The following is a 23638-nucleotide window of genomic DNA, read 5'->3' on the forward strand; positions in this document are numbered from 1 at the left end:
GCTTTAAGTTGTGAAGTTACTGAAGTTTCTCAGACTCCAGATCTGCAACATGTAGGGGGTGAAAATGAGACAAGCTACTTACATGTTTTCTAGATTTTAAGAGTCATTGAACCTAATGGAGTTACTGTGTTAGAAAGAAGAGCTAGACTGTTAGGAAACAAAACAACTTAAGACAGATTCTCTAGAATATATTTCTACTCATTTCAGAAACCACGTCAGTCATCGCATAGAAGGAGGGCTGATCCTGCCATTACTCTCAACACCATATTTGAACATATTCTGAATGAGATGAGAGACATGCCAAATGTAAGCCATTATATCACATTCTATGGGAAAGCAAAACTAAATTACACTCACTACAGTTGGCTGGACTAATGTGAGAAACATAGAGTTTAATGTTTTCAGTGTCCAGTCAACTCTTGGAAATATAAATATTAAAATTATTCAGGTATAACTATCATGGATGTAATCTCAGCTTCATTTATTTGAAATTGATAAACTGGTATGTCTTATGAAGTTTCTGATAATGGGTCAACTCCATATAATCAATTTGGACACTTCTCTGGAAGGAATATAGGAACCAAAAAAATAAACTTATAACCAGTTGCCTTTTGCCTATTGGTTGCATTTAAATACACGCTTTACAGAATCTTTTGTTATGTTGAAACTGTACTGATCAGCACTTGGCCACTAAGATTGGCCTTGGGTTGGCATAGCAATACTGTGTTCATAGGTGGTATATTTGTAGTCCATATTTGAATAGGACGAAAGAGTTAAAACCATATGATGATTATAATAGTTCACATTCTCTTCCAAAGTTTTCTGGTAAATGGCTGAAAATGATTGGTTCTTTGGTGGGCATCTTGACTTGATTCTGTCCATTAATCAGTCCATCAAAGATTCTTTTTAGCAATGTTGTGCAAAATCCACTCAACATCAATAAACAAAATTTGGCTTGCTTATTTGTACGCATTTATAGATACCCTAATCAGATTTTCAGGCCATTATAAATTTTACATTTTTTAAAACATTTTTTAAACTTTTTGTGACTTTCTTTTAAAAATAAAAAGACTTGTTATTACAATTAAGTAAAATTTACTTGAGTTGGAGAAATACATTTTGTTTTGGCATATTTTTATTGCTATGTAGATGACCTGATTAGTTTTTCAGTCCATTACAAATGTTGTTTTTCAGTTTTGTACACAGTTGAACGTTTGAAATATTTTCAGAAGAAAACTTCATAAGATCGACAAATGATATTTTTATATAGTGTGTTAGTATACATATGTAGATGACTTAGATTTCTGTTTACACATTTTGAAGTGCCTAAATTTTCTTGGACATAGACTATTTTTGTCTGCATGACAATTGTGAGGGCAATATAAATCTAGTTCTCATGTAATTATTCCCATTCCAGTGAAATTTAATAGAAAAACTTCCAAAATTAAGTTTTCTTGCTGTGTAAATGACAAGAGTAAATCTAAAATGTCTCACATGTACACGTTCAAGCATTCCATATAGTAATGGACACATGTGACTTAACCATGTCACACTTTCATGCTTGCTGGATTTGTCTTCTGGTTTCATGACATGGCCTTGAAAGAGCATTTAGACTACGACAGCTATTTTAATATGGTTCCTGCAGTTGTGGTATTTGAAGACAGCTCTTAACTCAAAATCAAACCATCTAGAACTGATCATGTAACTATGATTCATAACAAGGATGGTGCAGGTTTGAATTTTACCATCAAATCAGCACTTTGCAACCACTGTGGTGTCTTTAAGCAAGTCACTTTGCTCCATTTGCCTCAGCACTAAATAACCTACTTTTTGGCAGTGCTTTAGAACACAGAAACTAATTTCCCTATCTCTTATTACAAGGCCATTCTTGTTGAGAAACTTGACTGCACTTTTACAAAATTTTCATGAATCCTTATTTAGGAAAACTTATTTCCATTGAAAACCAGACCCCAGTTTCTACACAAACAGATTAGGAAATCCATCTCCAATAAAAAGCCTACTGCCAGCTTCTCAAAAGAGTTGCAATATTTTGATTGCCTTGTGTTTATCAGAAGAAAATATGTTACATACATTCATTTGTACATTAAACAAAAATTTTAAAACAATATTATTGATCTTACTTCTCAGAGCCAGCCATTCCTCTTCCCTGTTAGTGCTAAAGAGGTTCCAGATTACTACAAGATCATCAAGAAACCTATGGATATGCAGGTCATCAGGGAGGTAAGGATATATAAGAAACAAACTGATATGCAGGTCATCAGGGAGGTAAGGATATATAAGAAACAAACTGATATGCAGGTCATCAGGGAGGTAAGGATATATAAGAAACAAACTGATATGCAAGTCATCAGGGAGGTAAGGATATATAAGAAACAAACTGATATGCAAGTCATCAGGGAGGTAAGGATATATAAGAAACAAACTGATATGCAGGTCATCAGGGAGGTAAGGATATATAAGAAACAAACTGATATGCAGGTCATCAGGGAGGTAAGGATATATAAGAAACAAACTGATATGCAAGTCATCAGGGAGGTAAGGATATATAAGAAACAAACTGATATGCAAGTCATCAGGGAGGTAAGGATATATAAGAAACAAACTGATATGCAAGTCATCAGGGAGGTAAGGATATATAAGAAACAAACTGATATGCAAGTCATCAGGGAGGTAATGATATATAAGAAACAAACTGATATGCAAGTCATCAGGGAGGTAAGGATATATAAGAAACAAACTGATATGCAAGTCATCAGGGAGGTAATGATATATAAGAAACAAACTGATATGCAAGTCATCAGGGAGGTAAGGATATATAAGAAACAAACTGATATGCAGGTAATCAGGGAGGTAAGGATATATAAGAAACAAACTGATATGCAAGTCATCAGGGAGGTAATGATATATAAGAAACAAACTGATATGCAAGTCATCAGGGAGGTAAGGATATATAAGAAACAACCTGGTATGCAAGTCATCAGGGAGGTAAGGATATATAAGAAACAAACTGATATGCAGGTCATCAGGGAGGTAAGGATATATAAGAAACAAACTGATATGCAGGTCATCAGGGAGATAAGGATATATAAGAAACAAACTGATATGCATGTCATCAGGGAGGTAAGGATATATAAGAAACAAACTGATATGCAAGTCATCAGGGACGTAAGGATATATAAGAAACATTTGGATATGCAGGTCTTCTGAAGGTAAGGATGTACAAGAATCTTTGGATATGCAGGTCATCAGAACGATAAGGAATTACAAGAAATCTGTGAATAGAGAGATAAGTGTGTATAGCAAAGCAGAGCTATTGGATCAGGTATCTGACTATCTAGTATTATCCATTATTGAAATGCCTTTGTTACATCGGAGCTTGATACCATTTGTTCTCACCTGTGAAATAATGGTCAACGTGTCCTTTAGAGTGACTACACCATTTGCTACAAATGACTGATTGCCACAGAAAGTTTACTTATTCTAGATTCTGTACAACATTACTGTCTTGTCGGTGTAAACATGGTGAAACAGATGTCACTGTCAGGAAATGGCAGCAGCACTGGATGAAAATCTTTTCTGTTTAAGTTTTATGTTAGAGTTTTTGCATGTCATATATGGTGGTATACCCCATTGAAAGGATGTTGGTAAAACACCAAGTTCCTTGGAGCACTTGCTTTTTGGAAGAATGGAAAAGTGAACATTGTCTTGTAAGTATTTGTTTCTCTGCTACCTTTGAGAACATATAGAACGAAAGACTAAATATCCATTGTACAGCCACTGGTTCCATGCAGCAACCAATCCAGATTCTCTGTAAACCCTTTATATGACTTGTATACCTGTACTTTCTATGACTTGTATATTCTTTTTAATTCATCTGATATCAGATTTTAGTTTCCACAGACTATTCTCTGTAAACTCTTTCTATGACTTGTATACTTGTACTTTCTATGACTTGTATATTCTTTTTAATTCATCTGATATCAGCTTTTAGTTTCCACAGATCCAATGACTAACAGCCTAGACCTAGCTCTGGCATCGAATGATGCACCTGCAGATCGGGGCAGTATTGTTTGTTCTACTGATTGTTCCTCACAAACCAGATTTGCCAGCACATTATGTGACAGCAGATCCGGGTCTTTTCAATTTGCTGTGTAGACCCAGATCTGCCAGCACATTATGAGAGAGCAGACCCAGATCTGCCAGTACATGATGTGAGAGTCAGACCCAGATCTGCCTGCACATTATATGAGAGCAGACCAAGATCTGCCTGCACATTATATGAGAGCAGACCAAGATCTGCCTGCACATTATACGAGAAGCATGTTATATGAGAGCAGACTAAGATCTAGCAAGTACATTATGTGAGAGGCAGACCCAGATTTGCCAGCACATGTGAGTGCAGATCTGGGTTTGTACACTTTGCACCTGGATCCAACTTGTATGCAGGTATATACAGTACTCTTATTCAGATTTCTTGTTGTGTTTGATATATTTCCAAGTACTGTCACAGAGGTCAAACATTGCATTTGGGCATAATGATGAACATTGACTCTTAATCTTCCAAGTTGTCATTAGGCCAAAGGAATACGTTGAAAACTAGTGGTATTTGGGCATCAGGTCCAGTTTATGTCTGTTGCACTTTAGATTAAGAATTTATTGGGTAATATAGGATTTCGAGCTATTATCAGTTTTGAGGTTGTATCTCTTTCAACTTTCAATTAATTAACCTCATCTGCTTTATTATCAGATAGACCAGATATTTACTTCTGAAATTTTAAAATCAAACATACCCATCAGATTTTTGTTGTGGTCATGCCTATGTGTACATGTGTGATTTTCTGTGCGCACAATAGGTAGACGAAAACATGGGAGATTTAAGAACTAGAATTGCCAGACACACATGTATTCCCCACTTATTTAATAGCATTGTTCTGAATCTTTGTTTCCTTTCCAGAACATCCGTAACAAGAAATATCAGTCAAGAGAAGATTTTATATCTGATGTCAGTCAAATTGTTGAAAACAGTAGATTGTACAATGGTAAGTAATGATTCTTGTAATGATATTAATGGTCTAAATGGGACTATATTGAGAAATGTATGACCAATAGTTTGTATGTATTTCTTAGGATTACATAATCTTTTTATTTAATAAACAAAACACCAGTCAAATATATAGTAATTTTTTTTTACTGCCTGTCAGTTCATACAACAGTTGGAATTAAGATTTCAGATGAAACTGAATAATTGTTGTGTAAGAATATTAATTATGATCTGTAAGCTGTAGGTGTCTGAAACTTAACTAAATTGTTTTTATCAGTTAATTAGCTTGGTTGAATTTTGAGACAGGGAACAAGGGATTTCTGTGACAGATATTTGTAACCATGATGTGACCATGTTATATCTGAATCTGTGTTATAGTGGGACTTTGTTTATTGTACCTGACTACTTGCTTCGCCTGCACAGTCGTTGCTACCATTTATGGACCTTGTCAGATTGAGACAAAGAAAGGAGCATACAAATTTAATGCCATTTTTACTTGTTTATGAGACAAGTCAAACTGCAAACTGCACAGACCCAGATTTGCCATTGCATACCACACCAGCAGATCTAGGTCCATGCATTTTGTTAAGAGTAAAAAGTAGAACAAGCAGCAGCAGTGCATTATGCAATGGCTGATTAGGATCTATATATCTGCAGTTGTACTGAACTTATAAACAAGCACATGCCGTTTTTGAGGTCAGAGCTATAGGGTGACAATTTCCCAGTGGACTCTGTCCAGATGGAATCCAGTATGTCACACAGGATTGTCCATTCCCCCAAACATCCATTGTACTGAACCAAAGCAAATTGTCTTATCAGGTCAAGCCATAGTGTACCCACTTGAAATTTGACATAAACCAGAACAAAGACTTCTCCAAACTTCTAGCCAATTCCAGCTTTTCTCAACCGAATGCCAGGGCTATGTCTGAAATGAAAAGTGCCATGGGTAAAGACTGACTATCTCATCTTCTATATAATAACTGCTTGCTACTCATCCTTGCATTTGGAGCCAGAATCAGTGGGGAAAAAATTTGCCAGTAAACCCAAATTATCTGAAGTTTCATCATGATGTTTCTGTTTCTTGTATGTTTGCCTCTGTTTTCATTGCTAAGAACAGGTTAAGACTCAGGAAAATCAGTGCTTTGTTTTTAAACTACTTCATTGGACCCTTGTTCCTAAGAACATCATTGTGGCCCTGTCAGGGCATTGAAGTGGTACCTGAAATGTATTGAGCCAATCAGAAGAGTAAGATCTCTTTTGTTCTTTCCACTCTCAGAAGGAAGGGACAGTTTTCCACTCAGGCTTTTTCATCCAGAATCCATTAGGTTAACCATTCAGCCTACTGAGGACCAGATGAAGTTGTTTTGTATATATCGGCACAAGGTAGAGCAGCAGCCATCAGCATTGCATAAGAGCAGAAATGTTCCCTGACTGTTATCATTTAAATGTGAAACAGAGGTCTGATACAACATTCTGCAACTTTTATTTGAAAGACTTCTCATTTGATACAAAAATTTAATTTGATCTATTAGTACCTATATCAGCATCACAACTGGCTACCTTCCCAGATCACAACTCATCAGCTTTATAACAATGTAGGTTACTCTACTTCTACATGATTTGCTGGACCAAATTCTTTATCTCAAGACCACATTCATTTTGTTCTAACCTTAGACCATATTTAACACAAGACAGTTATCTCTGCATGTGTTAAGAGACTAGAGATTGTTCCCATGGTAAGGGTATGTAACTCCCTCCACCTCTTGCCCATTCTCTATATGATCAGGTACTTTGGAAGATACCAGGTTTTTGGTGTGTATTTACCCAATTTTGATACTGGTATTCCCTCCAAAACCCTTCACACACTTACATCCCTGAATAAGCATATACTTTCATTCAGATAGTTAATGATGTGATTTGACACTAATTCCTCAAGCCAGTGGCAGACCACTCTTATCTGACCTCACTCAGCAAGTAATCAACATTTTAGCACATTTATTGCTAAACAATGCCTGAAGATGTGGTTAAACAGTTGTTTTCATTAGAAAGGGCAGGATTTATGAAGTACTGAATGTTTCTCCTATCATTATGAAGTAGTGAATATTTCTCCTGTCATTATGAAGTAGTGAATGTTTCTCCTATCATTATGAAGAAGTGAAGTAGTGCACTCGGTCGCGCCACACAGCAGACTCTGTTAAAACGGGGCACCACGTGAAGGTGCTGCTGTGGGGGGTGCATGGCCTGGGCCTGACGTCGCGCTTGCCAAAGGAAAGTGAAGCGTCTCTCATAGCCTCTCCTTCCCAGGTGTAGTGATCGCCGCAGGACCACTGTCTCACTCTGCGGGGCGGGAGGTTACTTGCATATGGCCTTTCCTACACTATTGTGTCCACAGCAGCACCTTCACGTGGTGCCCCCTGTTTTAACAGAGCCTGCTATGTGGCACGACCGAGTTACCCGGCGGTATAACTGGGTGGGCAGACTGGGCTCATTAGCCTTGGCAGGCAACCAGTCTAAGAGAAGGGAAACTCTGACCCCAAACCCGGGCAGATGAAGCTCGTTAGCCTTGTCAGGCAGTTCATCTAGGAGAAGGAAACTCTGATTCAAAACCAACCAAGTCCCATCCATTGGATTATGGCTCCACTGCCTTGTTGATATCTTCGGGAGAAGGAAAGGCTACGGGAGTAAACCCAGACAGAAAATCAGGAGTGGAGCCCCTAAGGCGGCTGGGGGTCGACTACGACCTCCTTCCGGCAGCTCCTGCATCCAAACTGGTGCCAAATGTCATGCTCAGCATTCCTTTGGACCCCACCAGCAAGGACAAGAGGGGGATCCTGACGTCTGGGCAGCCCAGGATCTCCATACTCCACGCCCAGGCTTGCACCCTGGAGAGGACACTCCAGTCTCACTACTGAGTGAGGAAACAACATGGAAGCTGACAGTTTATGGGTTATAAGTCCCACCCGATTGGCGTAGGGAAGGGGCACCATGGGTCAGCTTTGACGGTGGGAGGGATCATCGTGTCCCACTGGCCAACTATCATCTGCCTCAAGCCGGGTAGCCCCCGGTCAATAAGGTGTTGACCCGCCATCGTCTGCCTGCTCCAGTGGGTGTCTGGAGCTCAGTGTGTTGTTCAGCATGACAAGCAGACAGTAATTCCACACCAGACAAAAGAAACAAGAAACCAATAAAGAAGACTCCAGCTCTTCGATTTGCAAGCTGGAATGTGCACACCATGTGTACAGGCATCTCCGACGACCTCAGAGAAGTGGATGACACCAGAAAGACGGCCATCATCGATAGAGAACTCACCAGACTAAATATCAGCATAGCTGCCCTCCAGGAAACCAGGCTCGCCTCTAGTGGCTCCCTCAGAGAGGAAAACTACACCTTCTTCTGGAAGGGTCGAGAACCTGAGGAGCCCCGTCAGCACGGAGTGGGCTTTGCCATCAAAAACAATCTCCTGGCCTCGGTTGAACCTCCCACAGGGGGCACTGAGCGTCTCTTGTCCATCCGCCTCACCACTGCTTCAGGTCTTGTCAACATCATCAGTGTCTACGCCCCAACCCTCACGTCATCAGAAGACGTGAAGGATCAGTTCTATGGGCAGCTGGACGAACAGATCAAAGGATGCCCCAAAAATGAACCACTATTCCTCCTCGGCAACTTTAATGCCAGAGTAGGTGCGGACCACGAGTCATGGCCTACCTGCCTCGGATATCATGGCACTGGAAAGACCAACGAATACGGCCAGAGACTGCTGGAGCTATGCACCTACCATGGCCTGTGCATCACAAACACCTTCTTCAAGTGTAAGCCACAACACAAAGTGTCATGGAAACACCCCAGATCTCATCACTGGCACCAACTCGACTTGGTCATCACCAGGCGCTCTGCCCTTAACAGCGTCCTCTCCACCAGAACCTACCACAGTGCAGACTGTGACTCCGACCATGCCCTTGTGAGCAGCAGAGTGCGACTACAGCCACACACGCTACACCACTCAAAACCAAAAGGACGTCCTGGCATAAACACTGCGCAGATGTCAGTCCCTGCCAAGGTGGAGGAGTATGTGTCTGCCCTGAACAAGGCTCTCCAGGACCTGCCTGAGTATGACGCTACAGCCAAGTGGAACGCCATGAAGGGTGCCATCTACAGTACAGCTATGTCAACGTTTGGCAAGAAGGAACGACCCAGACAGGACTGGTTCATTGCACACCTATCAAGGATGGAACCACAAATCGAGGAGAAACGAAAAGCCTTCATAGCTTACAAAAAATGCCCTAATGAACGGACGCTTGCTGCTCTCAGAAGTGCCCGAAGTAACACCCAACGCATTGCTAGACAGTGTGCGAACGAGTACTGGCAACAACTGTGTGAAGGGATCCAGCGCAGTGCCAAGTCCGGACACATCCAAGGTATGTACAGTGGCATCAAGAAGGCTCTAGGCCCTACAGTGAAAGGGGTCGCTCCCCTGAAATTCCTGATGGGAGAGAAGATCACAGACCGTGGGCAACAGATGGCCAGATGGGTGGAGCACTACTCAGAACTATACTCCCGAGAAACGTCAGTCACTGATGCAGCCTTCAGCAGCATAAAGAATCTGCCCACCATGGAAGAGCTCGACAAAGTGCCAACCTTAGAGGAGCTCAGCAAAGCAATCGACTGCCTTCCAAACGACAGAGCACCAGGTAGTGACAGCATCCCGCCCGAAGCTATCAAACGTGGAAAAACAGCATTGATTAAACCACTGCACGAGCTACTTTGCCACTGCTGGGAGGAAGGAGTAGTCCCCCAAGACATGCGTGATGCCACAATTGTGACCCTTTACAAAAACAAGGGCGACCACAGTGACTGTAATAATTACAGAGGGATCTCGCTCTTGAGTATTGTTGGTAAAGTGTACGCCCGCATCATACTCAACAGGCTGCAGTTGCTGGCAGACCATGTGTACCCGGAATCACAGTGCGGCTTCAGAGCAGGCAGGTCGACGACAGACATGATCTTCTCCCTACGACAACTCCAAGAGAAGAGCAGAGAGCAAGGTCAACCACTCTACATGATGTTCATCGACCTCACCAAGGCCTTTGACTTGGTCAGCAGGAAGGGCCATTTTGAACTTCTGAGTAAGATCGGCTGCCCCCCAAAACTCCTCAGCATGATAATCTCTTTCCATGCAGATATGAAGGGAACAGTCCTGTATGATGGATCCTCCTCAACTTCCTTCCCAATTAACAGTGGTGTGAAGCAGGGCTGCGTGCTGGCACCAACACTTTTTGGGATCTTCTTCTCCCTGCTCCTGTCCTATGCCTTCGACACGTCCATGGATGGCATATATCTACACACCAGGTCCGACGGGAGGCTGTTCAACCTGGCACGACTGTGCTCAAAGACCAAAGTGAGAGCTGTGCTCATCAGGGAGATGCTTTTTGCAGATGATGCAGCTCTTGTGGCCCACACCGAGGAAGCCCTCCAGAGACTGGGAGACCATTTTGCTGTTGCCTGCACGAAGTTTGGTCTCACCATCAGCTTGGAAAAAACAAATGTCAGCGTGCAAGATACCACCATTGCCCCTTCAATCAAAATCAACGGTTTCACCCTGGAAGCAGTCAACAACTTTACCTACCTAGGGTCAACCATCAGCAACACTCTCTCGATTGATATGGAGCTGGACAGAAGGCTTGGAAAGGCAAACACCATCATGGCTCGATTAACAAAGAGGGTTTGGGAAAACAACGCGCTGACAGAGCACACCAAGGTTCGAGTCTACCAGGCCTGCGTTCTCAGCACCCTTCTATATGGAAGTGAGACCTGGAATACCTACATGAGGCAAGAACACCGGCTCAACTCCTTCCATATACGGTGCCTAAAACGCATCCTGAAAATCAGCTGGCAAGACCGTGTTCCACACAGCGAGATCCTGCGGCGTGCAAGTACCCCCAGCATGTACTCCCTGCTAATTAAACGCCGCCTTCGATGGCTGGGTCACATCCGACACATGGAGGATGGAAGGCTGCCAAAGGACATCTTATATGGACAGCTGGCCACTGGCATGAGAAGAGTCGGATGCCCCTCACTCCGTTTCAAAGATGTGTGCAAGAGGGACATGAAGGCATGCAACATTTCACCCAATGGCTGGGAAGAGCTGGCTGAGGACCGAGGCACCTGGAGACTGATGGTAAACAATGGCATATCAGTCGCTGATGCGAGGAGAGGCCAGTTGGCGGCAGAGAAGCGTAAGAGAAAGAAGAACGCAACAGCAACCACAGTAACGCAGACTTCCCAGTATGTCTGCACCAACTGCAGTAGGGACTGTCACTCACGTATAGGCCTGCACAGCCACAGCAGACGATGCCAACAGAGACCAACAACACCCCAAGGGCGCTATTTGCATGGTCTTTCGAGACTGAGTCGCCAGTGATGATGATGAAGTAGTGAATGTTTCTCCTATCATTGTGAAGTAGTGAATGTTTCTCCTATCATTATGAAGTAGTGTATGTTTCTCCTATCATTATGAAGTAGTGAATGTTTCTCCTATCATTATGAAGTAGTGAATGTTTCTCCTATCATTACAAAGTAGTGAAAGTTTCTCCTATCATTATGAAGTAGTGAATGTTTCTCCTATCATTACAAAGTATTGAATGTTTCTGCTATCATATTATAATTGGCAAGAAGTATTATCGAAGAGACATACTTGATCCACAGATTAGTTTTCCAAAGAGAATCATAGCTTATAAGTAATCAGATATGATGCAGTCTTTCCAGTAGATGTGTATGTGCCATTTCCATGCTTTTTTGAATATTATCCTTTTCTTGCACATTTCTTAGTTTTTGAAGTTACCTTTTTTATGTATTTTGATTTTAGCATTTGCCTATTTGTGACTCACTCAAACATTCAGCTTTTATGCATTCAGATTAGTGAAATTGTCTAAAACAGTTGATGGTTGATTTCATCCAAAACACTATATGATTTTAATTTTTCGTTGGAGCTAAGAGTATGATAGGTAATTTTGGGGTCAAGACCTCTTTCTAAGCTTTGAATGATGTATTTAAGAAAGCCACACTCAATATATAATCCACATTGTTATTTTATTTATTCCTTTTGTTTTCATGAGATATTAACTTCTACTTTGGATGAAAAATTGAAAGGAAGTAATAAATAGTAATAAGCACCATTTCCATTTTTGCAGGACCCAAAAGCACTCTTACAATAATAGCACAGAACATGGTGGATTTGTGTCTGCGAAGATTTGCAGAGGTTAGTGTTCCAATCTACCATGAAACCCATTGTACCATACACCCCAGTATTAAACAAATACTAAGTACAGCTTTTACAAACCCCTTTTCTGAACCTTAATGCAATATTAACCTCTATTATGGACACCTGTCAACAAAGACACAAATTGATGGGTTCAAGTTCCCATTATGCAGGTTTCATTTATTTTTGATCATTTATTGGCTTCATTATGTCTGTCAGTCTGTCATTCATTGAAGAATGTGATGACATGTAGCACACTTGAACCATGCATGAAAAATATGGTATTGCTAGGCAGATGATCTTCAAAAACAGTGGTCTTTGAAGTTGGGTTTTACTGCCATGCAAGTAAAGTTATTTGCTTTGCACGTAAAGTATCAGAACTTAAGGAACATTCTGTAGTAACCTTATGAATTGCATTTATAAACTGCTAACTATTTGAACTGTTTTTGTTGGTATTTGGAGAATTAGGGTTCTAATGTAAATCTTTTTTTTATAAGATTTTTTTTTTTTCTGCAGAAAGAAGAGAAGTTGATGAGGCTGGAGAAAGCCATCAACCCCCTCCTGGATGACAATGATCAAGTTGCCCTTTCCTTCATCTTTGAAAACATTGTTACCAAGCTTAAATCAGTGGAAAATGTATGTTGGTCTGAATGAAAGTTTAATTCTACCCCTGTGTTATTCTATGGAACACTTGTTTAATTATTTATTCAAAGAAATATGAAAATATAATTTTACAATTTTGGTGTGCCTTTCTTGTGTTGGTTGTGGTGGGTGTGTATCTAGAATAATTTTTAGCATATCTAGTAGAAAATCTGTCTTCCATGACTGATTTGCATAGCTTCATGTATCTATGACTGGCTTAATGGGATTAAAATCCTTCTGTATCTGTGGCACAGTACCCATTCTCTTTTGCCAAATATAGTTTATATTTCTAAAAATAGTAACAAACAGTGTAATGTTACGAATTAGTAACAAAGTATAGTTTCATTGGCTTTTTAACTTATAGCAGTTATCTTATGATATTGTTCTAGTGACTGTATCAGTCATACTTCAGTTACAGTAGAAAATGGTTTCAAAAGAAATCACCACAATAGTTTCCTCAAATAATGTTAATGTAAGTTCTTTACTGACATGAAAGAAAAGAAAACTGTTTGCAAATATTATAATTTTTTTAATTTTATAGCTACTTTCAAACAGTGATAATCAGTATTTCTGGAGTTACATTCTCCTTTATGATTGTATGTACATTAATATCACTTTGGCCCTCCATTTCATCAGTGGTTTTAGTACTTGGATATTTAAAACTATTTTTTGAAGCAGTGTGTTTTCAGTAATAAAATTGCTGTGTTAATAGACCTATTTTTTTAAATAACATATACATATATATATATATATATATATATATATATATATATATATATATATATATATATATACACACACACACAGTATTAATTTCATTTTTCTGTTCTACAGTCATGGCCATTCCACCAACCAGTAAAAAAGAAGTTTGTGAAAGATTATTATGAAGTCATCAAACAGCCAATGGATTTCAATGCAATATTAAAGGTACGCATTATATTGCCATGCAGTGCTTGATTATGCTTGTTCATCATTTTTAATGCACAATTTGATATTAAAAGTGAGCATATTGTTTTGCTGCTTTAAATAGATATTGTCTATCGCCATCCTGAACCTGTTTAAAGCACAAAACTGTTAAACCTTGAGCACTGAAATTTTTGATTCATAATTATGGTCAAAAATAGATGAACTGAATAGATTTTAGTCCATTACAGGATATTTTTTAGATTTTTTTGTGACACTTTATGGAACTTTTTGGACTTTGTCCTTTTTGATTTGTTGTCAGAATCTCAGGCCACAACAGTATTTTTTAAAATAATATTACACATTTTGATACTTTTTTGACAAATTAGCACAATTAAGCAAAGTTAGGTGCATTTCATGCCACTGCAAAAATTATCTCATGTTTCTCACTTTTTTAATTTGTATTTTTTTATGCCAAAACCTTGTTAAGGAAAGAATATATAAGGAAGGTAAATATGGTCTGGATGTTTGTATGCTTGTGTAGTTACCTGACTAGAACCTCCTGTCGGTACAGCAATTTTTCTGATAATGTTACTATTTTTATATTTTTAACTTTTAGTGGATTGCATACATGTTTTTATAAACACAAAGCTTCAGTGGTTTCTGTCTTGCCTGCAAATTATAGGCAGATCGTAGGGTTCATTTGGTTCATTTTTGATGCCATGTGATAGTTGTACATATCACTATAGTCAGTTTGGGGTGTTAATAATAATAATGAGGACTTTGTATAGCACCTAATCTTTAGAAGCTCTAAGCGCTTTACATTAGACAAGAGCCATAACATAAAAAACATGTAATGATATTATTACAAAAAAAACAAACACCATGAAATTACAAAATATGTTGAAAATATTTAAGGTGGGGAACATTATTAGGTCTTTATGAAACTAGATGGGTGTTTCCATCTTGGACAGGAACTACACACCTTGGGCATAAGTAATGAAGAATCCTATCAGTTTGAGGTGAAAGGTCTCTGTTACTGGAGGAAAAAAGTGATTCTGCACAATAAGATTAAAAGAGCTGAAAGTAAAAACCAAACATTAGAATCAAAAATTGTTATTCAGCTATTTATGTATTTTACTTAGCAACTTGGGTAGCATTTTGTCAAAGAAATAGAAAAGGCAAACTATAAACTATGCAGTGTTGAATTAGTTTACAAAATAATAAAATTAAACCTGCTAAATCACCCAAAATGTAAATTATGCAAGCAACTATATAAATTTAAGTATATATTCAGTCAAAACCCATTTGACCTGCTTTGAGTTATGAACATTGTAGTTTGTGTTTAAGATTTGAACAAATCTTGATGACATTTTGTGATGTTTCAGAAAATACAGACACACAAGTACCAGGATAGGTATGCGTTCCTTGAGGATGTAAAGCTGATACTGTCCAACAGTAGGCAGTACAATGGACCTGATAGTGCCTACTCACACACAGCAGAAAAAATTGTGGAAGTCTGCAAGGAAGCTCTAGAACAGGTGGGGTCAGCTAATATGTGGGAATTAAAAGTACCATCTTAACTTGCTTATAAGTTGAGTCCATCAGCAAACTGCACATAACCCACATCTGCCATTGCATAATACCTTGGCAGATCTGGGTCTGTGCAGTTTGTTAGGAGTAATCATATAAAAAAATAACTTAGACCTAGATCTGCAGGTGCATTATGTTATGGCAGATCATAATCTTTGTTGTTTGCAGTTTGACTGGACTTATAAGAAAGTATATATAGTAATTTTAATCAGATGATTGAGCCTTCAGTAAATACTGAATTTTGTACACATCTTACATGTAATAAATCAATTTGTCAGAAGCAGCCCATTTTCCTTGAGATATCTAGTTTGACATGATAGTGTTTACAGTTAAGGCTGTTTTAGTATTAGATTGTTGTGGAACAGTGTCTTTAATAAAAACAAATCTTTTGGACTAATAAATGTCTCAGGTAGCCAGTGATTTACAGTTGTCAACAGATCTTGAATCCTTCAGTTAGTAGTTATAATCCAAGAGTTGGTGACCAACATAGTTGTTATTTTTCCATTGGGAGATATTCATTTGGTACAGACTTTTAAAGTATTGCATGCCAGATGTTGGTAGAACATAATAATGTAGTTGAAAACTTGTAAACATCTGAAAGCAGGTACATGGTGGAAATTGTGTTGTACAAGTACCCACAACCTTTTTTTAATATTTCAGAAATTTTGCATAATTTTCTATTCAAAGTGTGCCAACTGGGAGTTGACACACTTAGAAAGGCATTGCAACTTTTGCTACCAGTGAATCATTGTATTGACACTTTGGTCTAGGATTTGTTACTTAAATCTGTCAACTCCATCTTAAATATACATGCAGTCTGCCTTCATTACTATAAATGTTGCCCAAAAATACCTTATGAACAATTTACAGAGGGAAAACTTGAAGAAATTTTTGAATAAAAAACCAACATTTCACCAGCACCTCTTAATAAATAAATCCTTTGAATAGAAAATTATGCAAATTCCTGAAACATTAAAAAAAGGGTGTGGGTACTTGTACAACATAAAATTGTCATGTAAGCAGATATATAATGCAAGTTTACCCTAACCAGCTGGACATGACTGGTGAATGGTACAGTTTTTCCAGTGGTTGTGCTTAGATCATCAACATTTATATTTAGAAACCTGCTTGATTTTATCCAGGTATTTCAGATGTAATAAGATTGAACTATTGGTGTGCATAAAGTTAATTCAATAAAACCAGTTGTATACTATTTTTATATTTTTTATGGCATATTCAGCCAATATAACCTTCAAATAGGCAGTAGTTAATACAGCATATACATTGTTGCAAAAATCAGCCACAAATTTGTATCATATATGCCAACATTGTTGACTGGAATAAAATTTCAGAATAAAATTTTTAAAAGAGGGCAGAAATAATGATAAAGAGTTAAAGATTCATAAGAAGCATATTGAAAGAAACCTGTGAATGTAACACTTTTTGATTGGTTGAGGGTTTACAGTCTAGAATAGGCATGATATACTCTTATGCATTTTATAGAAGACAAAAAAATGGAGGCAAAATTCATGGTAGCTTATTGGTTGGCTTGGCAGATTTGTGATCAAAATGGTACAGGTTGTAATTCCCCTGTCTGATCAGCCTTGGTTGGCTACAATGATTTTCCTTTGGGAATGAACTTTACTCCATTGTCCTCAGCACTAAATAACCTACCTCTGTTGCTGTGCCATAAAATATCAAGCCAAGCTAAATCTGGTTGGACAAAATTTATGGCAGTAAAATCCACAATTTGTTGTTTGAAATTGTAATGCCTTTCTGATGTCTTATCTGTTCCTGTGATATTTTACCAGAGAAAATTTTATTTTCTGTTGTTTTTAAACATAATGTTAGAATGGAGATAAGTCTTGTTTAATAATTTGTCAATTATTAATGGGCATTTTTCTGTTCAAAATATCCATTCTAGTGGTTCTGCTGTCTCGTTGTTGGCAAAACTTAGTTTGCAGCAGTAAAACCACTATTAACATCATCAAATCGACAATAACAATAATGTTATCCATTAGATTATATTACTCCTTTAGCATGATGAGTATCTGACTGAGACAGAGAGGAACATCAAAGCATCCAAGGAGGCTGCCCTCGAAGCAGTTGACACTGACAGTATCATGACAGGAAACTCGGCCAATATGGATGATTACAGCTTACCAGGTACAAAATTCTCCTATACAGGAACGGAGATTTTAATTTATAGTCTGTCTAAATCAGCCACCTGAGCAGCAAGAAAACTGGTGTTTTCAAGACAGGTGATAGCTTAGTAGAGATTCATTACTATAATTGGTTCTTTGGACCTTGAAAAGCAGTTGTTGAAGACAAGTGATTGCTAATACAGGTGACCTGTATGGCAGGTTAGACTTATTAACTGGTTTCTTCATTGTTGCAGTTCATTTACATATTATGTGTACTCATTTCTCTCAGTATAATAGTTAATGTGTTTGTGTATATTTTATGTTGTAAAGGCATTGCACAGAAAGTTTATATATGGTAATCAGAGTATTCATCCATTATTCAAGGCAAGCTTCACGACCATTTCAGATAGCTCTGTGAAATTAGGTACACATAATCATACAAAATTTTACAGAGATATTTGAAATGGTTATAAAATTTTGCCCTGGAAACAAAACTATTATACACTCTAATGTGTGTAACAAATTTAATAGAGGTATCTGAAATGGTTATAAAGTTTTACTCTAACGACAAAAAAATGAATGTGTTCTTAGATAAATGGTAGTTTTACATCTTCTAGAAGTACACTAACATCATATTTAAAATTGATAGAGAAATTCCGTGTCCACATACTGATGTCCAACTCAAGCTGAGGGAGAGAGATCATTGTTAGCTTAAGGAAGCACCTAGATTTACTGGTTGTGCAGTTTTACTTTCCACTATGTTGGCAAGAATAATTATTAAGGCAGTTGTTTTAACACTTTATAGCTCTACTGGTCTTAGAAGAAGTTATGTGATGGCTTTTCATCCAATGTCCATTGTCCTTTAGCACATGTTTGCTGTCACTACTCCTTCTAAATACTTGGATGATTGCCATGAACTTTACACACAATCATTTCATGGTGTGTCTTGTCCTAAATGAATTTGAAACATCCGTTATGGTCATTATGGCAGCAATCGTTAAAATCTTTGTTATCACTACTACTCCAAAGCAGACAGTCATATTGACATGAGGTTTTCACTTAATTACTTCTTATAGTGTCTTATTGGTCCTAAATGAAAATGGTGCCCTTCAGTGGCCAAATATGATGCTACTTACACATCCATATAGCTATCATTGTGGTGAACTTCAAAATCGTAGCATTAATCCTATGATTGTAATATTAACAGGAGGTTGTCGTAAAAAGACTTTTTATGAGATCTGATTCGTACAAATAAAAATAGTGCTGTTCTGACATTCAGTATGGCCATCATGACAGCCATCTTGAATACCTTGTTGTCACTACTCTTCCTGGTCATGTTAAAATAGGGTTTTCACCATAAAACTTCTTGATGAAGTCTAGTTAGTCCTGAATGAAGATGGTGCCAATCTGACATCCAGTATGGCTGCTGTTGGGGCCATGTTGAAAATTTTCTAATCATGTCTTCTAAACTTAAGGGCTTCTATGATGTCTGGTTGTTCCCTAATCAAAATTGTGCCATTCCAGTAATAGGCAACCATAGTGGCCATCTTAAAAATCATGTCATCACTACTCCTCCTGAATAATGGCCATGTCTAGATGGGGTCTACACCAATATACATATTGTGTCTAGTTTGTCCTAGAGGAAACTGTTACGTTGTAATGATTTTAAGCGTTACTTTTATCTGTTGGTTTTATATTTAATCTTCTTGTACCTAATGTTTACATTTATTTGGAAGGGTTTATCTTCCAAGATTTTTGTGCAGCTCATTGATATGTTTTTCAATTTTTACCTTTGGTTGGCACTACATAGTCACTTTTGTGTTGATGTGTCCTGAAACACTATTACATACATACATACATACATACATACATACATACATACATACCATATGGCTGCTACAGTGGCCATCTTTGAATCTTTCTGCTACTCCATGACAATGAATGGTCATATCTTCATGGGTTTTCACTAAAAGATCTGACTTCCAAAAATGGCCATCAGATGATTCTAACATGAAGTAGGTAAAATTATTTTGTATGTCCATGAAATTCTTAATGCCCTCTGGAAGATTGAACCAAACTTAGCATGTAGCTATACCTTGGCATCATCCAAGACAAGTTCAGAGATATTGTATACACCGTATCAAGTTCAAGGTCAAAGGCCATGATAAAGAATTTTGTTCTGTACATACTGGAACCTAGTGAAAATGTTAACTCAAATGTTAGAAACGAGGTTTTTTACTGAATGTTATGTTCAAACTTCCAAGAATACCAACGATGGTTTAATTACTCAGCAGTTAAAAATGTGAAATGGTAAATTCTTGCATACCTTCATTTTGGGCCAGTGGAGCATATACCCCACAAAGGACTCTTGTTTACAATACCCACTTGCTCATTCTTTGTATATTAAACCAGTTTTACAATACATGTATAGTGAATTTTTTCAATATAACTGATTTTGATTCTTTTAATTCAGGCTAGATCATTATGATTTGAATGATCTGATTTGCCACGATAAAATGTTTTTAAGTTTTGGCATACGTTACAGAAGTATAGATACAATTAGAGACAATTTACTTTTGTATGCAGTAGAACCTTGATTATTCAGTCTACAGTGTATGGTTACCAGTCAAATATAGTTCATCATCATCATAACTACAGGTCTCAATGACTCAATAATTCAGTTATTTTCAACAGGAATATTTACAGTTTTGATGGCCTACATCACCTGCCACAAATCATACTTATGACTGAAACTGAAATTCATTTGCCTGCGACTGTCATGGTTTGTTATTATCATTTAAGTTTTATGTGCCAGCAGTGAGGGTCTGTATTGTTGGCAGTTGGACTTGATTTATTAGTTAATATGTATGGTACTGGACCATACTGACTATACTTCTGACATTTACATTGTTATCATCAATTGTTACAAATATGCTTCTTTGATAGATGGTGATAATGAGAGTATAGACAGCTATACTTCTGATAATTACATTGTTATTGTCAATTGTTACAAATATGCTTCTTTGATAGGTGGTAATAATGAGAGTATAGACAGCTATACTTCTGATAATTACATTGTTATTGTCAATTGTTACAAATATGCTTCTTTGATAGGTGGTGATAATGAGAGTATAGACAGCTATACTTCTGATAATTACATTGTTATTGTCAATTGTTACAAATATGCTTCTTTGATAGGTGGTGATAATGAGAGTATAGACAGCTGTACTTCTGATAATTACATTGTTATTGTCAATTGTTACAAATATGCTTCTTTGATAGGTGGTGATAATGAGAGTATAGACAGCTATACTTCTGATAATTACATTGTTATTGTCAATTGTTACAAATATGCTTCTTTGATAGGTGGTGATAATGAGAGTATAGACAGCTATACTTCTGATAATTACATTGTTATTGTCAATTGTTACAAATATGCTTCTTTGATAGGTGGTAATAATGAGAGTATAGACAGCTATACTTCTGATAATTACATTGTTATTGTCAATTGTTACAAATATGCTTCTTTGATAGGTGGTGATAATGAGAGTATAGACAGCTATACTTCTGATATTTACATTGTTATTGTCAATTGTTACAAATATGCTTCTTTGATAGATGGTGATAATGAGAGTATAGACAGCTATACTTCTGATAATTACATTGTTATTGTCAATTGTTACAAATATGCTTCTTTGATAGGTGGTGATAATGAGAGTATAGACAGCTATACTTCTGATAATTACATTGTTATTGTCAATTGTTACAAATATGCTTCTTTGATAGATGGTGATAATGAGAGTATAGACAGCTATACTTCTGATAATTACATTGTTATTGTCAATTGTTACAAATATGCTTCTTTGATAGGTGGTGATAATGAGAGTATAGACAGCTATACTTCTGATAATTACATTGTTATTGTCAATTGTTACAAATATGCTTCTTTGATAGGTGGTGATAATGAGAGTATAGACAGCTATACTTCTGATATTTACATTGTTATTGTCAATTGTTACAAATATGCTTCTTTGATAGATTGTGATAATGAGAGTATAGACAGCTATACTTCTGATAATTACATTGTTATTGTCAATTGTTACAAATATGCTTCTTTGATAGGTGGTGATAATGAGAGTATAGACAGCTATGCTTCTGATATTTACATTGTTATTGTCAATTGTTACAAATATGCTTCTTTGATAGGTGGTGATAATGAGAGTATAGATAGCTATGCTTCTGATATTTACATTGTTATTGTCAATTGTTACAAATATGCTTCTTTGATAGGTGGTGATAATGAGAGTATAGACAGCTATGGATTGGTCAGTAGAGATGCTACTGGTAAAGATGACATGGAGGAAGAAGGAGGAAAAGATGAAAGACGTGTATGTAAACTATGGATTCAAAATAAAATTGACATATTACTCTGTAATGATCACTGATTTGGTATAACATGGCTTACAGTAAAATTTTCTTTATACTTTTAATGCCATTGTAAAATAATATAATGCATGTTTTAAGACAATTATTAGAAAAATCCGTTTTGCAGTAAAGCAATTAGGATTGCATTCATTCATTCATTTATTCATTCATTAATTCATTCATTCATTCTTTGTCTCAAAATTTTTAATTTTTTTACAGACAATAAACATTTCAATTACTGCAGTACAAGATTGCATATGTTGATTGTTGTATTATTTCCCATGGTTGTAAGGCCATGCAAGTTTTTTCCGTGATATTGTATTATTAGCTCTTTTTTAATTCTACTGGTTATAGACCAATAGAGAATTATGGGATGGGATGTTGTCCATTGTCCATCCATCTGTTAGCACAAGTTTGTTATTGCTACTCCTAAACTAAAAGCTATACACAAACATTTATCTGAAAGTTTAGTTTGTCCCAAATGAAAATGGTACCACTCAGACATCCAGTATAGCCACCTCAGTGGCCATCTTGAAAATCTTATCATTGCTCCCCCTGAACAGATGGCCCACATTAATGGATCTACTAGGACTGCTTATTTAAAGTTTAATTAGGTTTTTAAATTTCAGTCAATGTGTGATATGGAATTTGATTTTCACTTGAAAAATTGTATTTTCTCATAGTCATTTTTTCAAATTACACTTTTTTATGAATCCGTATGACAGGTGTGATTATTTATTTTTTATACAAAAGAATAGAAGGTTTATTCAGTAATGTAGACCATGGCAGATTAAATAAAGTACAAAGAACTAACTTTAAGGTTTCTTTTACAGAGTATGATATGTAATTGATATTTTTTGTGCAGTAATAATAGAATTCCTACTTGTGTCTTTGTAGTCTTATGCCCAGGATGCATCAGACTCTGACTTTGTAGATGTGGAAGGTTATGATGACAATGTAGCAGATGTCAGTTACATCAAGAAAAAGACCAAGAAAGTAAAGGTATTGTGTGACAATAGTTTTCCTGTTCATTGTGTATTTTATTTTGGACAGGTCAGTTTTAATTTATCAGGCATTTCTTTTCATGCTCACCTTGGCAGAATCTGGACATGGTGATAATTTGGCATTCATTTGTAAATCTTTTTGTTCATCATAAGCACCTGAATGTTAGAAGGTGTTTACATTCTTTTTATTTCACTTCTAGTTTATCCTACCCTCTTCAGATTTGGAATGCAGGTTCAGCATGCATGTATTGAAGTAAATGACCTTCTTATCAAAGCCTACATGAACATGACCAGCTTCTTGTCCGGATTTTTTATCTGTGTGTGTATATGCAAATGTGTGTTCACAAATATTTTTATAATTTTGTCTGCTTACATGATTTGAATATAGTTTTTACTTTTCAGTCATTAAATTATGGTTAAAATGAAACTTCTTGTGAGTTTGGGAGTATTTTTTTCCAGATTAATGCATGGTCTAGGAATCATGTATTATTGTTAAAGCTTTGATTTTCATAAACAACTTAAAATATCATTTCTATAAACGCTTAACATTTCTTGAAGGATTTGCTTGGTCATGGCATACAGACCCTGAAACAAGTAATTGCACCAAATC

At 37.0% G+C, this 23638-nt stretch overlaps 1 protein-coding gene across 4 annotated transcripts in view; it reads left to right on the forward strand.

Annotated features, from left to right (window-relative positions):
• The window catches only part of LOC149798201 (transcription initiation factor TFIID subunit 1-like), a 154610-nt gene that overhangs the window by 123643 nt on the left and 7329 nt on the right, over positions 1-23638 (forward strand). For all 4 annotated transcript variants that reach the window (XM_089963286.1, XM_089963288.1, XM_089963289.1 and 1 more), the window contains 10 exons: positions 208-306; positions 2149-2241; positions 4976-5060; positions 12250-12317; positions 12834-12953; positions 13794-13886; positions 15251-15403; positions 17495-17621; positions 21890-21987; positions 22922-23026. In XM_089963286.1, coding sequence (XP_089819412.1) covers positions 208-306; positions 2149-2241; positions 4976-5060; positions 12250-12317; positions 12834-12953; positions 13794-13886; positions 15251-15403; positions 17495-17621; positions 21890-21987; positions 22922-23026 — 1041 coding nt within the window. The remainder of the gene's footprint in view (positions 1-207; positions 307-2148; positions 2242-4975; positions 5061-12249; positions 12318-12833; positions 12954-13793; positions 13887-15250; positions 15404-17494; positions 17622-21889; positions 21988-22921; positions 23027-23638) is intronic.

The sequence above is a fragment of the Sinohyriopsis cumingii genome, chromosome 6 (genome assembly GCF_028554795.1).
Source record: "Sinohyriopsis cumingii isolate HCF-2022 chromosome 6, ASM2855479v2, whole genome shotgun sequence".
NCBI lineage: Eukaryota > Metazoa > Mollusca > Bivalvia > Unionida > Unionidae > Sinohyriopsis > Sinohyriopsis cumingii.